The sequence below is a fragment of the Kryptolebias marmoratus genome, linkage group LG16 (assembly GCF_001649575.2).
Source record: "Kryptolebias marmoratus isolate JLee-2015 linkage group LG16, ASM164957v2, whole genome shotgun sequence".
Classification (NCBI taxonomy): Eukaryota; Metazoa; Chordata; class Actinopteri; order Cyprinodontiformes; family Rivulidae; genus Kryptolebias; species Kryptolebias marmoratus.
In genome coordinates, this window is record NC_051445.1 from 31,265,626 (window position 1) to 31,279,815 (window position 14,190).

At 44.0% G+C, this 14,190-nt stretch overlaps 1 protein-coding gene across 1 annotated transcript; it reads right to left on the reverse strand.

Moving 5' to 3' along the window:
- popdc3 (popeye domain containing 3) lies at window positions 1-12,158 on the reverse strand. Its single transcript, XM_017438894.3, has 3 exons — window positions 11,467-12,158; window positions 7,005-7,113; window positions 1-2,279 (listed from the first exon to the last, which is right to left on the reverse strand). The coding sequence occupies exons 1-3, from the start codon at window positions 11,970-11,972 to the stop codon at window positions 2,001-2,003; spliced, it is 894 nt and encodes a 297-aa protein (XP_017294383.1). The 5' UTR covers window positions 11,973-12,158; the 3' UTR covers window positions 1-2,000.
- Between the last annotated feature and the right edge of the window lie 2,032 nt (window positions 12,159-14,190).

A 14,190-nucleotide genomic window follows, 5' to 3' on the forward strand; every position in this document is an offset into this window, starting at 1 on the left:
TGACAGTGTTGGACATGATTTTACTTTCCTAACTACTGAGGCAGACTGTTGTGTAAACATCAATGATCTAAACATTCTGATCACAACACAAAGCTACAACATTTTCAGCTTTTGCCTCACTCTTACACTGATAGACAGATTAATTTATCGGTACTCTTCTACAAAAATCTTCCATAATAATCCAAAAACCACAACTGATTTGACTGACAAAAATGTTTCAGTTTCATCTCATCTGACCCTGAAACTGGTTTTTGTCGACGTGCATTTTGTTGGCAAGAATAAACTTGATTGGGAGGAATGGTCTCTCTGATTTGAACCCAAGTGGTATTCTGTTACTGGAGTTCTGTGCTTGACATGAAATGTTCATAACAAACAATGTTTGAGCACAGGGTGGTCCGTAAGTGTACTTGGTTCCAGGACACCTTAGGCCAAAATTGCTGATCAATTTTGAAATTCTATCATCATACCTGTGTCCCTATGTCTTGGACACTCAATAAAGATAAGGGCAGAGCTGTCAACTGATCACCACCTGGTGGTGAGCATTGGGGGCAGGCTGCCAGACAATCCCGGTAAGCCGAAATGAGTAGGGAGGGTGAATAAGAAACATCAGAGTACTGTCTGAGAGATCTTTAACTCACACCCACAAGAGTTTTTCACATGTCCCAGGGGAGGCTGAGGACATGAAGTCTGAATGGACCATGGTAAGGACCTCACTTCAAGGATCTCATTAATCTGGCCACTACATCCATCTTTGAGGAGGCAGAGTCTGAAGACTCAGGGCAAAACAAGTTCATTATCATGGCAGAGGTTGCCAAGGTAGTTAAAAAATTCCCCAGTGACAAGCTGCCAGGGGTGGACAAAATTTGTTCTGAGATATTGAAGGCTCTGGACATTGTTAGGCTGTCATGATTGATGCATCTCTTCAATGTTACATGGAGTGTCCTGTGGAGTAAATGGAGAAATTAATAATAAATGGAGACTAGAGTAGTGGTCCCAACTTTTAAAAAGAGGGATCGATGAGTGTGATCCAACTATGGAGAGATCATACTTCTCAGCCTCTCTGGAAGAGTTTACTCCAGGGTTTTAGAAGGAAGGCTTGGGCTGATTATCAAACCTCATATTCGGGAAGAGCAGTGTGGCTTTCACCCTGGTCATACAACAGTGTACCAGTGTACCCTTGTGGAGTTGCGAAATTGATCATTGATTTTGTGAATCTAGAGAAGGCATCTGATCATGTTCCTCAAGGCATTCTATGGGAGGTGCTGCAGGAGTATGGGGTGCTTTTGGGTCGCTTTTAACAGTTATCTGATACCTGTATAACAATATAGTGCAGCAGATAACTAAAACAATCATTCAGTTGGTGACACATCTGGCCTGGGAATGCTATGGTGTGCACCAGGAGGAGCTGAAGAATGTTGCTTGTTAGGGGGATGTCTGGATTTCCCTCATGGACCTGTTGCCCCTGTCATTTGACCATGAATAGACAGTAGAAGATGGATGGATGGATGGATGATCTTCTTTCAGAGCTCCTTCCACCTTTGCTTTCTCCACTCCATGTTTAATGTGGTACACACAATCACGCCAAACTACCCAGTGGTATGTTTGTTCCCTTTTAAATTGGCTGAATGGTTGATAAAAAGTTGAAGGCACCTGTAATACTAATTAGGGTTAAACACTTGGTTTAAAATATGACTATAGTGCAAAGATTAAATTGTCTCTTCAGGACCAACAAATATGTCTATAATTTCTGAGTAGATCTTTGTCAAATAAACAACAAATCATTTCTTTTGACAATTTCTGTTTACACTATCACACACTAAAGTCAGATACACATTAGACTATTGCTTTTAACTTAATTACTAATCTACTTTTCAAGAGAATTGATGCATTGTTTCATTAGGCTGAAAAGGTACCAACAAATTTATCTCACATCAGGTATTAGTGACAATGTAATGCAGAAAGTCAGCTCTGTTTAAGTCTATATACATGTGTATGTACATTCAGGCAGACCTGTCCTCCTGAACAGGAATGTGCAGGAGACCATCTGTCTTTTCTAATTCTGTCCATGGCGTGTGACAGTAGGCTGGTAACCGGAGATCGTAGCGATGTCCTGACCTATCACAGGCCTTCTCACTGAGGGAGTAAAGCTTCTCAGCAATGTCGTTACGCACTACCAGGGCAAAGATCCTGGCTATGTACCGGTGTTTAGCAAAAAGCAGGTAGAGTTTCTTCCTCCTCCATGCTATATACTGACATGGTTCATCAGCATGCAAAGTCACCTGTGAAAGAAAGAACAAAATTGGATGTTTATTCACTAGTTTGACACATAAGGCTGTTCTAATATTGATATTCACTAAACTGATTAGTAACATTAATAGTTAGATCATTTGGACTTGCAAAAGGCCTTGGGTCTGCAACCTATAGAATCAAATGAGCCAATTCTGCTCCTTCTCTAACTAAAGTAACATCCTCCTATGTTGAGAAATGATAAAGTCATTGTGTCTTGAGCATTAACCTTTAGCACTAAGAGTATATGTTGGGAATGACTCAGCTTCTACCACATCAAACCATAGCTCAATATCTATTAAAATAACTGAGGCATAGCCACTTTTGTGTTTGCTAATGTTCCTGAGCTATGGGACCATTTTGACTTGTGTTGACCACAAAAGTTGTAAATGTACATTTGATGATGACTTTCTGATTCTGCAGCTGATTGCTCACACCTGCAGTCAGTTAAGGCCAATCACTGAGGAGCCTGCTGCCAATTCTTCAACGCCTGAGTGTTAACCTATGTGGTAATGTCAAGCCCTCTGTGTTGCCTGTACTGATCCTTTGGTCTTTTATGAGATACTTACCCTCTATTTTTTCTCCTAAAGGTTACCTTGATGAGAGTACGGATTCCACTCCAGCTCGTTCCCTCGACTCCTGGAAATTACTTACCAATCATCAATAGATTCTCTGCTAACATACTCTGGCTGGCAGTCCTAATTCCTCATTCCTCCATTGTGAGATTGAACCCTGTCCACCCTTCACCGTGCATTTTGGTTATTCACAATTCAACTACCTGGATTCATCCAAGAACTTACTAACCTTCCAGACCACTCCAAAACTGTCCATATGTGGCAACCAGTAAAGCTCTCTAAGTTTAGTGCAAACCACACTCTGGTGTCAATCATAAACCAGGTGCGCAGCCTTTTCTTGGGAATGATGAGCTAATTTTTCTCTGAGTATCAATGGTGTCTCTGTAGTCAGTTCATGATGTACAAAGAAGAAAGGTTTGACTTCTTCTGGAAGGTGATTCGTCACTTTTGGCCCTCCTTAGGGGATGATTTGTCACAGTTTTCAAGTTCGGGACAGTCTTGCTATTTAGCTTTTGAATCAGCAAGTGAAAGTGCAGCCTATAGAGGAGCAATTTCTGCTATCTCTGAGATCAAGTCCTGTTCATAATATTCAGCTGTATATGTGCTCAGTTTTTGACATACACTTTGTTTTTCACATGATCCTTTTGGATAAGCTCTTTAATACATCCAAGGGAGGTTCTTTTTGTTAGGATTTGGATTTTTGTGTTTTCGGTTTTGTGTTCTTTATTTAGTCTGGTTGTTGTTTTCAGTTTAGTTTTTTCCTGTTTTGTGCCCTGTTGTCACTCCTCCTCCGTCTCTCTTTTGTCCTCTTTGCCACGCCCATCTCCACCTGTCCATCATCATCTCCACACACCTGTTTCTACTTCTCTCGTTACCCTCAGTATTCAAATACCCGGTCATTTCTCCCATTAGTCGTTGGTTCATTGTTTGTCATCTGTTGGTTGTTGTTTGTTCTCTGTGCCTTGGTTCTTTGACGTCCTACCCCACCGTGCCTTTGGTTTTTGTTTCTGTTTTTGTTGCTGCCTCGTCAGCTTTTGTTTTGGTTATTTAATAAATTAGTTTTTTTCCTTTATTATGAGTCTGCGCTCAGGGTTCTTTTCCGTGTCCTCCGATCCTGACAAAATGAACAAACCAAACTTAAACCCTGCAGACTCCTTCATCGGTGTTACTCTCACAGCAGAAGAAAAAAAACAGATCCTGGCGGAGCTGCGGGAGGAGCACCCGCTCGCTTTTCTTCATGGGCCTGCAGTAACCGCCTCTCCAGCGTCTGGGAACCGCCGTCGGACAAAAAGGAAGCCAGCGGTGGCCACCACCACAGCCTCTCCAGTGGCTCGGACCGCTGCCACCACGGCTTCTCCGGTGGATCGGACCGCCACCACGGCTTTTCCGGTGGATTGGACCGCCGCCACCACGGCTTTTCCGGTGGATCGGACCGCCGCCACCATGGCTTCTCCGGTGGGTCGGACCGCTGCCACCACAGCTTCTCCGGTGGATCAGACCGCTGCCACCACGGCTTCTCCGGTGGGTCGGACTGCCGCCACCACGGCTTCTCCGGTGGATCGGACCGCCGCCACCACGGCTTCTCCGGTGGCTAGGACCTCCGCCACCACGTCTTCTCCGGTGGGTCGGACCTCCGCCACCACGGCTTCTCCGGTGGGTCGGACCGCCGCCACCACGGCTTCTCCGGTGGGTCGGACCTCCGCCACCACGTCTTCTCCGGTGGATCGGACCGCCGCCACCATGGTTTCTCTGGTGGATCGGACGGACGTCACCAGCTCTCAGTCTGTTCAGTTGGACATTACCACGCCTATCTTCACTCTTACCTCCAGTTACCAGTTCACAGTTTTCCCCCGAGGAACTCATTAACATCTCCAACCAAATCAATAGACTGCTCTCCTCAACTGCCACCAGCATTGATCCAAGACATAATCTAGTCACCTGCAATATCATAGAAAGTATCCTCCTGTCCCGTCCTGGTCTTCTCAGTCTGGCTCACTACTCCAGCATCTTCACTACAGTTATACAGTTAAAAGGACATTTAATTAACTCACCCACATATCGTCAGTCAGATCTCACAGCTCCATCTCCTGACCCACCTGCAGTGCCTTCAGTCTCGCCTCCTGACTCATCTACAGAGCTTTCAGCCCCACCTCCAGAACTATCTGCCGAGCCCTCTGAGCTCCCTGCGCCCTCTGCCGAGCCATGGGACCTCTCTGTGCCCTCTGCTGAGCCCTTGGACCTCTCTGTGCCCTCTCTGCAGGTCAGCGTTCCTGAGGGGGACGGCGACGCCTCTCTGCCGGTCAGCGTCTCAATGGGGATCGGCCGAGACGACGTCCCACCTGCCAACGTCTCAGTGGGGATCGGCCGAGACAACGTCCCACCACCCAGTGTCTCAGTGGGGGTCGGCCGAGACGGCGGTCCACTATCCTGTGTCTCTGTGGGGATCGGCCGAGACGACGCTCCACCATTCTGTGTCTCCGTGGGGATCGGCTGAGACGACGCTCCACCATCCCGTGTCTCCGTGGGGGTCAGACGAGACGACAACGCCTCACCATCCCATGTCTCCATGGGGGTCGGCCGTGACGACGACGCCTCACCATCCCGTGTCTCCGTGGGGGTAGGCTGTGACGACGACGCCTCACCATCCCGTGTCTCCGTGGGGGTCGGCTGTGACGACGACGCCTCACCATCCCGTGTCTCCGTGGGGGTCGGCTGTGACGACAACCCCTCACCATCCCCTGTCTCCGTGGGGGTCGGCGCCTCACCATCCCGTGTCTCTGAGGGGGTCGACTATGACGACGACGCCTCCGCTCCGTCTCGCCAAGGGTCCGAAGGGACGCCTCGCTCTGCTCCGCTCGGCTGATGGTCCGGATGGACGCCTCGCTCTTCTCCGCTCCGCCGAAGGTCCGGATGGACGCCTCGCTCTGCTCCGCTCTGCCGAGGGTCCGGATGAACGCCTCGCTCTGCTCCGCTCCGCCGAGGGTCTGGATGGACTAGATAAAGCGCTTTACAAGTATAAGCCATTTACCATTCACAGCCTGTACCTGTGAGGTCAGGACTGGACTTATAGCTGAGAACAGTGTAGCATTTTTAACTGCTGCTTCCACTTGGCATGTGATGGTTAGAGCTTTATCCAAAGTGAGGTCCTCTTCCAGCAGTAACTTATCCCTCACAGCACTTAGTTAAGCGTTACAAATGAGCTGATCCCTTATTGTTAAAATTTAGGGGTTATTGTTATTATTCATGTTTAAGTTTGGGTTTATTGTTTCTTGTATTTTGTCATTTAGTTGTTATTATGCTTAGTCTTGTCTTCATTCAGTTTTTGTTCCTTGTCTTTGCATTCTTTGTCGTCATTCACTTCTCCTCAGGTTCTCTTGTTTTCCTGCCACACCCATCTTGACCTGATCCAAGCTGTAATCACTCACCTGTCCCCACTTCACCAAATTACCCTCTGTCAAACCCGGTCATCTCCTCCACTTGCTGTGCGTATAAGCTCAGCTCAGTGGCCTAGTGGTAGAGTGTCCGCCCCTGAAACTGGGAGGTCGTGGGTTCAATCCCCGGCTGGGTCGTAAGACTATAAAAATGGGACCCATTGCCACCCTGCTTGACACTCAGCATTGGGGGGTGGTGTCAGTGTCCGCCCCTGAAACTGGGAGGTCGTGGGTTCAATCCCCGGCTGGGTCATAAGACTATAAAAATGGGACCCATTGCCACCCTGCTTGACACTCAGCATTAAGGGTTGGAATTGGGGGGTTAGATCACCAAATGATTCCCGAGCGCATCACCTCTGCTGCTCACCGCTCCAGGGGATGGGTCAAATGCGGAGAACAAATTTCAGACACAGGTGTGTGACAATCAGTGGATCTTTCTGTTGAAGAAAACTCATTAAATCTTGAGTGCCTCTCAGCAGCTAGCCCTGGAAAGCTTGTAAATATAGAGGCTAGAGAAATCCCTATATGATGCTTTCTGCAAAACAACTGTTGTATCAGGCTGATGCTTGTGAGCTTTTTATAGGCACTGTATGTCTGTCCTACATGTCATACTTTGTAAGCTGAGAATGTGTAAACCAAAAACTGGTGTTAAATATAGTAAGGCTGCTGAGAAGATTTGGTGAGTCTTGCAGTGGAAAAATAAAGATAAAACCTGAAACAAAGCCTCCTCTGAGGGCCTGAGAGAGTCCCACTCAGGTGAATCCAGGAACTGGAAGGGGTAGATGTAATGCAGAAACTCTCCATTAACTGTCACTCTGATCCTGGAAGAGAATGAAAGAGAAGTTTATATTAACACACTTTACAGGTAGCACAAGAAAGACAGAGACTCGTGGATGATTTAAAAGTTATTCAGTTAATTTTAGTTGACTTCCATCCATCCATCCATCCATCCATCATCTGTCATTTGTTCTGGAGTCGGTCGCGGAATTCCAGTCGCAGCACAGCAGATTAAGCAGGAAGGCAAAGGCATCCTTTTCCACAACTACCTCTTCCATTTTTTCCAGGAGGGTTCCAAGGTGTTCTTGGGCAAGTACAGAGACAATCTAGACAACAGAATTTCTCATCCTATCTCTAAGAGAGATCTTAGCTATCCTACGGAGAAACTCATTTCAACCACCTATATCCAAGATCTCATTCTTTCAATCACTACCTATTGTTCAGGACCATAGGTGAAGGTAGGAATGTGGACTGACTGGTAAACAGAGAGCTTTGTCTTTTAGCTCAGCTACCTCTTCACTACAACGGTCTGGTACGAAGTATGCAATACTGTAGAAGCTGCACCAATTCATCTATCAATCTCCATGCTCCATTCTCCCATGACTTCACTCAATTTCCCCAAATAATTCAACTCCAGGTCCTCAACCTGGAGAGAGCAGTCCACCCTTTTTCTGACTTAGAACCATGTCCTCAGATTTAGAGGTGCTGATGCTCATTCCAGTTGCTTCACACTCGGCTGTGAAAAGCTCCAGTGAGAATTGGAGATCACATCACAATAACGCTGACAACACTATCCACAAATTGCAGAGATGGAATCCTGAGGTCACTGAACCGGACCCCTTCTGCCCCCCAGCCTCACCGAGAAACTCTGTCCATAAAAGTTATGACATTTTATTCAGCCCTGGCAAAGTTCAACTTTCACCCTGAAGAGGTCTGACTTACTGCAGGCAATGAGAACCACACTCTGCTGCAGCTGTGCTAATGGCGGAGAAACAACCTAACATTACAGGAAAATTGCCAATTTCTTGAGAGGCAACTGCTTAAAAAAACAAAGACAGGTAAACAGAACAAGGCCTGTGACAAAAAGCAAGCTAAAAAGAAATAAGTAGACCTAGCCCGAAAAAAACAAGGGTAAACATTGGAGCAGCTTTTCAGAAGTGAAGGGAGCTATGCATTCTGAAAGGATTCAAAACCGATGCAGAGTTAGCCACAATTTTGCTTGACAAGTTAGTGGCAAATGGCCACTTGTAATGTGGCTAACTCCTTTCAGGATGTAGTTGAATTTTTGCCAGAGGTGGGACTTTAAGATCTTTCTAACAGGTGCTTCAGCTTGGCGTTCACAGCAAATCTTCACTACGGGTTTGTCTTCATCTTCTATCTGGCGCTGAATATCATCCAACACTGGTCATTAGCCAATTTTGGGGTCCATCTGTAATTTTTGGTGAATTTATGAGAGCCAAAGCTAACAGCTCCATAGAAAATAATGGGACATAGATAACATCAGAAAAACACTTACTAGTTTCCGCAGTATGGAAGTGCCCAAGTCTTGGCAAAAAATTATGTTAATAGTGTCCAGCAGAACAAAGAAGAAACTCTGCTTGATACACTTAACAACATCCAGGGCACTATGATGTTAAAATTCACTAACCAATGAGAATGGAACTCTGAAAAGACTCTTCCACGTGAGACATTTGTGCCAGAATCAGAAGCAGAAAGTCAGGTGGAGAAGAACCAAAATGCAGTAGATGAACAACCATGACTGTCAGAGTAAAAGCTCAATCAGAATAAAGGAAAGTAAACTCAGAAACAAACAAAATATGTGTCAAGCAAAAAAAAAAAAATTAATTTATACAACTATATAAATATTGTGTTTACAAATCAAAGGTTTTGCTTCTGGAATGTTTTTGTTTGCTGTCTTGTTTGTTTGTTTAGATATGTTTAGTTTCATGATTTTACTTAGGTTATCCTATATTTCATTTAGATTATACATGATTAATGTTTTTAGCTGAGCTAAAAAAAAATTCTCTCTGCTCCTGGTGGAAGGCGGTCTTGTTTCTTTTCTCTCTGTCTCCTGCGTGGTTACGGGAGCTGAATCGCAAGTTGGATGCGGTCCTTTTACAGGACCGCAGACTGAATTGCGGTTCCGGGACTCAGGAATGAAATGGGTTACATCTTGGAGAAAGTTGCTTCGCTCGAATCAGGCGGAATGGTCCTGGAATTTGGCTGTTTGGATTCGCCATTGAGAAGTATCAGCAAGACTTTCAAGGCTTATTGTTTGTTAATTTGGCTCCCCTAGGCTGACCTTGGTCAGCTATCTTCAATTTCTGCCCAGATTTTATGTAAACAAGATGCTCTGCTCCCTCTGCCTAAGGACATCTGTGGATCTGCTCTGCTCATGTCACTTCTGTATCTCTATATTTGATTAAGATTTAATTTAGATTATTTTAGCTACTATTTTGACTGTCTTAGCTCATGTTTAGATATGTCTGGTTTCATGATTTTATTTAAATTATCCTATATTTCATTTAGATTAAACATGATTGATGTTTTTTTTAATGTTTTATCTCTATATTTGATCTGTGTTTGATTATGTACCCGATTGTTGTTTCTGTGTTGTAAAGCACTTTGGGTCGCCTTGTTGCGGAAAGGTGCTATATAAATAAATTTCACTTCACTTCACTTCTATTTTCTGTCAGACCTTTATTTTTTGCTTGATTCTATTTATCCTATTGTCTTAAATTTTGTCTTCAAGTTTAAAAAAATGAATCTAATATAATCCGTGTATGGTTTGTTCTTTGTTTTTTTCGTTTCAAAATAAAATTTAAACTACTACTGGTAACTGAAAAAGTTATGTGCCGGGAGTTCAGGTCTTCATTGCCGGTTCCGCCATAAGGTCCCGTTGAATTAACAACAAAATAAAAGCTTGTCTTTGGTTTAACCATTGCAGTTATAAAAAAAACCAAAATATACCCCTTTTTTATTTTTGCAATTGCTGTTTTTCTAATTTCGTTTTAAAAACGAAAAAACAAAAACCAACACATGCTCGTTTTGTTTTTGCAATTTTATTTTGAAACGAAAAAACCAAAGAACGAACCATACACGGATTAAATATATGGGACATTTTTTAATACCTCAAAGTGCCTACTTTCTTTATATGAAAAACATTAGTGTGTATCTTTGATCAGAGTATAGCTAAACATTTTAATATAGTAAACAGAAAAATTTTAAGTGACACATTTGGTAATTTGGGACAACGTTTGATGACTTATAATTTATTACTTTCATTTACATTGCTGTATAAGACAATTGGAAGATTTGGGAGTATTTCCTGCTCTAACAAGAAAATGCAGCTGAGTTTGGACACCTGTCGTCATCACTTCTCTGTCTTCCTCAACAACTCCCTCCCTCCTTTTGCACCTACTGATTGTCCCTGTTTTTGCTGTCTCTTGCACTTTCTCCATTAATCTGAATGTTTTTGTCCAGAATGCCATTCCCTAAGAATAAAAACACTAGTCAGTGTGTGCAAGCAGAGGCCACACCTGTATCTATGCTACTTGTGTAGACCTACTCTACTATCACACTTAACAATAATTTGCTTCACAGCTGAACAATATTTGGTGTAGCCTATTATTGATTGTAAATGACTCATCTGTCAAAAATAACTGGAATGAATTTCTGACCTCACAATTCTGACATTTCGCAAATTAGTCTCTTACAACCTTTTCTATAAGTTACCTGTAGTATGCATTTCTGTTGTTCTGTGTTGACAAATGTGGGGATTTCTAATGTTTATTCAAGTTGTAAAATACCAACAAAATCCACCTGAAACACATTATTCTTTTAACTCTTCATTTCATGGATCAACTTTGTGTTTGATGCTGATCACAACACCTGTGTGATGTCACCCTAATTATATCATGCAATTATGCCAATGTATGAACATGCTCAATCATGCTTCATATTTTTCAAGGCAGATGAGAAATATGTTTTCTATTTCTATACTGTCCCAAATTACGTGCCAGACTGTAACAATTCCTAATGTCATTCACATCAGGGCCACATTACAGCCATATTAGTGCTAAATTAGGGCCATATCAAGGGCACATTAGGATCAAATCAGGGCCATATTAGGGCCACATCAGGTCTACATCAGGGTCTGTAATGCTGCCCTAATGTTGACTTCAAAAGTCAAAAGATAACTTTTGGAGTCAACTCTGGACTTGACTCCAAAAGTCAATCTGTTGGTGATGAACATCTAATGATTACATGGTACCACATGTTGTTGTATAGTGTAGATAAACTTGAAATCATCAGAACCATGCAATCACCATCAGAGCCATGCAGTCATCATCAGAGCCATGCAGTCACCATCAGAACCACAGTCATTTTGTTGTCACCTGCCACCCAGGAGTAAGGACAGCTTTTCAATAGGGGTTTTGCCTTCTACAGCAAAGTCCTGGCCCTTCTTCAGGCTGTAGACAGATCCATCACTGGAGGCAACTATCTTCTTAAAATGGGTCAGAGACACACCAAGTTTCTTAAACTTCAGGTTGTAAAGTTCCTGGAAGTCCTTGTCAAATGAGAGATTCCTCAGCTTGTAGGTAATATACAGAGCCTGACCCAAACACACTCCAAAAAGGGCCAGACTCCAGAGGAAGGAATCTGTGGTGCAGGGGTCTGACCAGGCCCACAGGGTGCAGCAGAAGAAGCCCAGTGCCAGGAAGGTGAACAGGTACAGAACTCCATAGACGCCGCTGCCACCCATCAAGCCCAGGAAGAGAAAGATGTTGGAGAGGTGGAATATCGAACCCTCCGAACTGTCTCTCCACTCCTCACATAGTGGATGACTCGAACCTGGTGGTTCAGAGGTAAAGTTCATGGATCCAAAATCTGGAGGCTCCATGGTGAGTAAAATCAATCCAAACTGCAGCACATTTCACAGACAGAGAGACTTCACTGAGTAGAACGGAACCACAATCCTCCATCTGGAGCACATCAGACCTGACCTGGATCTGTCAGAGTCAGAACTTTACAGACAGCTGCTGGGGGTCCACAGAGAGGCAGAGTCCAATAGGCAACAACACTGGAACCACACACACATGCTCTCTCTTTTCTCTCTCTGTCTCTCTCTCTCTGTCTCTCTCTCTCTCTCTCTCTCTCTCTCTCTCTCTCTCTCACACACACACACACACACATACACACCCACACCCACACACACATACACATGAGGCCAGTGTATCTGAAGTATAAATGTAGAACGTTACGTTCTAGCATTCGTCGAATGCATGTTGCCCACCGCTTTTCATGTCAGAGATTTAGACTAAGATCATCTTTTGATGAGAAATCATGGAGTTTTAGCTGTTTTAGGCAAATCTTTAAAAACCAGTATGCTCAATTTCACATGATTTGTGAGATGTCACGCTCAGAGTACAGGTTGTAAAAACTCCGCTTGGTGGCCTCTTTAGCTCAATATCTGTAAAACTGGGTTATAACCATTTCTGTGTTTCTAATGTCAGTGGCTGTGGCAGCCACTCTTAAATTGGCTTGAGTTCGAAGGTCAATCAGTTGTACATGTGCATCCAGTGATTATGTTGTGATGGTTTCATTCAAATCACACACAGAGACAAGAGTAAAACCCTTTTTCTCACTTTCACCTTCATCTGGCTTTTGATAACAAAAACATAACTGCAGGGAATATCAGTATCAACATACTCAGGAATAAAATAAACACACTGTGCTGATAATTGAACCAAAGTTTATTTGTACATATTATTTAATAAATATCCAACAATGAGAGTGTGAATGGTTGTTTTCTCGTTTGTCTCTTTTGCCCCTTTTCCACTGGCTCTATTTCAGAAGCCCCGCTTTACTTGGCCCGGCTTGGCTTGGCTCTGTAAAAAATGCATCGCGTTTCCACCGGCCAGTTTGGTCGGTAGCAGAGGAACGCCTCTGAAACTTGGCGTAATTTTTGGAGACAGCGGAAGCACTATGGACAACGTTGGCCCTGTGTTGTTGCTGTTTTTTAAACTTGTGTTTTTATGTTTTTAAACTTATGAGGATTCTCCTGAGACTTCAGGAAGAGAGGCGCAGTGGAAGTAATGCTCTGGATGCCGCAATTGTTGCGCAGAGTCGGACAGCTGTTATCCGCTGGAGATTTCAGGCTTTACAGCGCCTTCAGCTGGGGGACAGACGGCATAAACGGCAGGGTAAGCTAACACTGTTGTTTATAGTCCTGTTACTTCGCTACCTTTCCAAAATTGTCTAATGTTGTTTTCTTCACTCTTTTTATGCTTCAGTCTGACCACACCCACGACCAATGAGTGAACAGGAGCTAAGCTTGCATCACCTACAAAAGCAGAGCTGGCTCACTGGCCCTACTCCAAAGCGGGGACCAAAAAAGCACGGAAAAATGACGGTGGAAACGCACGCAAATGATCTATGATAATGAGTGTACAATGAGTTTCATCTAAGGAGTCAGAAAAAGTATGAAGTGGTAAACCATCATTCAGTCTTTCATGAGCTAGTGCAACTTTTCTCACCCTGTTTGAATCTGGAATCATCGCCACGTTAGGTTGTAGGTGACAACTTCAGTACTTCTAAACCATAAAGTGTCATAATGCCGGGATAAGACTCAAGCGCAGGCAACAACTACAGACAGTGGTGGTGAGGATGAAAAGAAAGTTTTATTTTCCACAAAATAATCAACAAAGGAATTGTCAGTCCCTTGGTGTGTCACGGCTGAAGGGAAACTGAACCAGGACCGGGCTGAGGAGGAAGGAGAAGGTTAGGGTGGCTGAGCAGGATAAATCTTGGAAAGAAGGCAACTGAAATTCTTACTTGGATGCCAGAGGATAACAGACGAGGGAGGCCTGGTGCTCACTGGAGCTGAGCTTGGCTGGAGCTGGGTGAATGAGCTGGTCTGTGGTTGGGTTTGAACTGGACCGGACTGGCTTGATCTGAGAGACGTGGAACACTGGGTGAACACGAAGGTGAGGTGGCAGTTTGAGGTGGACAGTAGAGGGACTAATGACAGAGTCAATGGAGTAGGGACTGTGGTGGTAAGGTTTTTATAAGATAACATCTGACTACTTTATGTCTGAATTCCAAGTCATGACTATGTT

Coding starts and splice junctions, on each gene's coding strand:
- popdc3 (XM_017438894.3), bottom strand. CDS start 11,972: ATGGAGCCTCCAGATTTTGGATCCATGAACTTTACCTCTGAACCACCA. Junction 7,114..11,466: donor TCCTTACTCCTGGGTGGCAG/GTGACAACAAAA, acceptor ATTCTCTTCCAG/GATCAGAGTGACAGTTAATG. Junction 2,280..7,004: donor CAGAGGAGGCTTTGTTTCAG/GTTTTATCTTTA, acceptor TTTCTTTCACAG/GTGACTTTGCATGCTGATGA.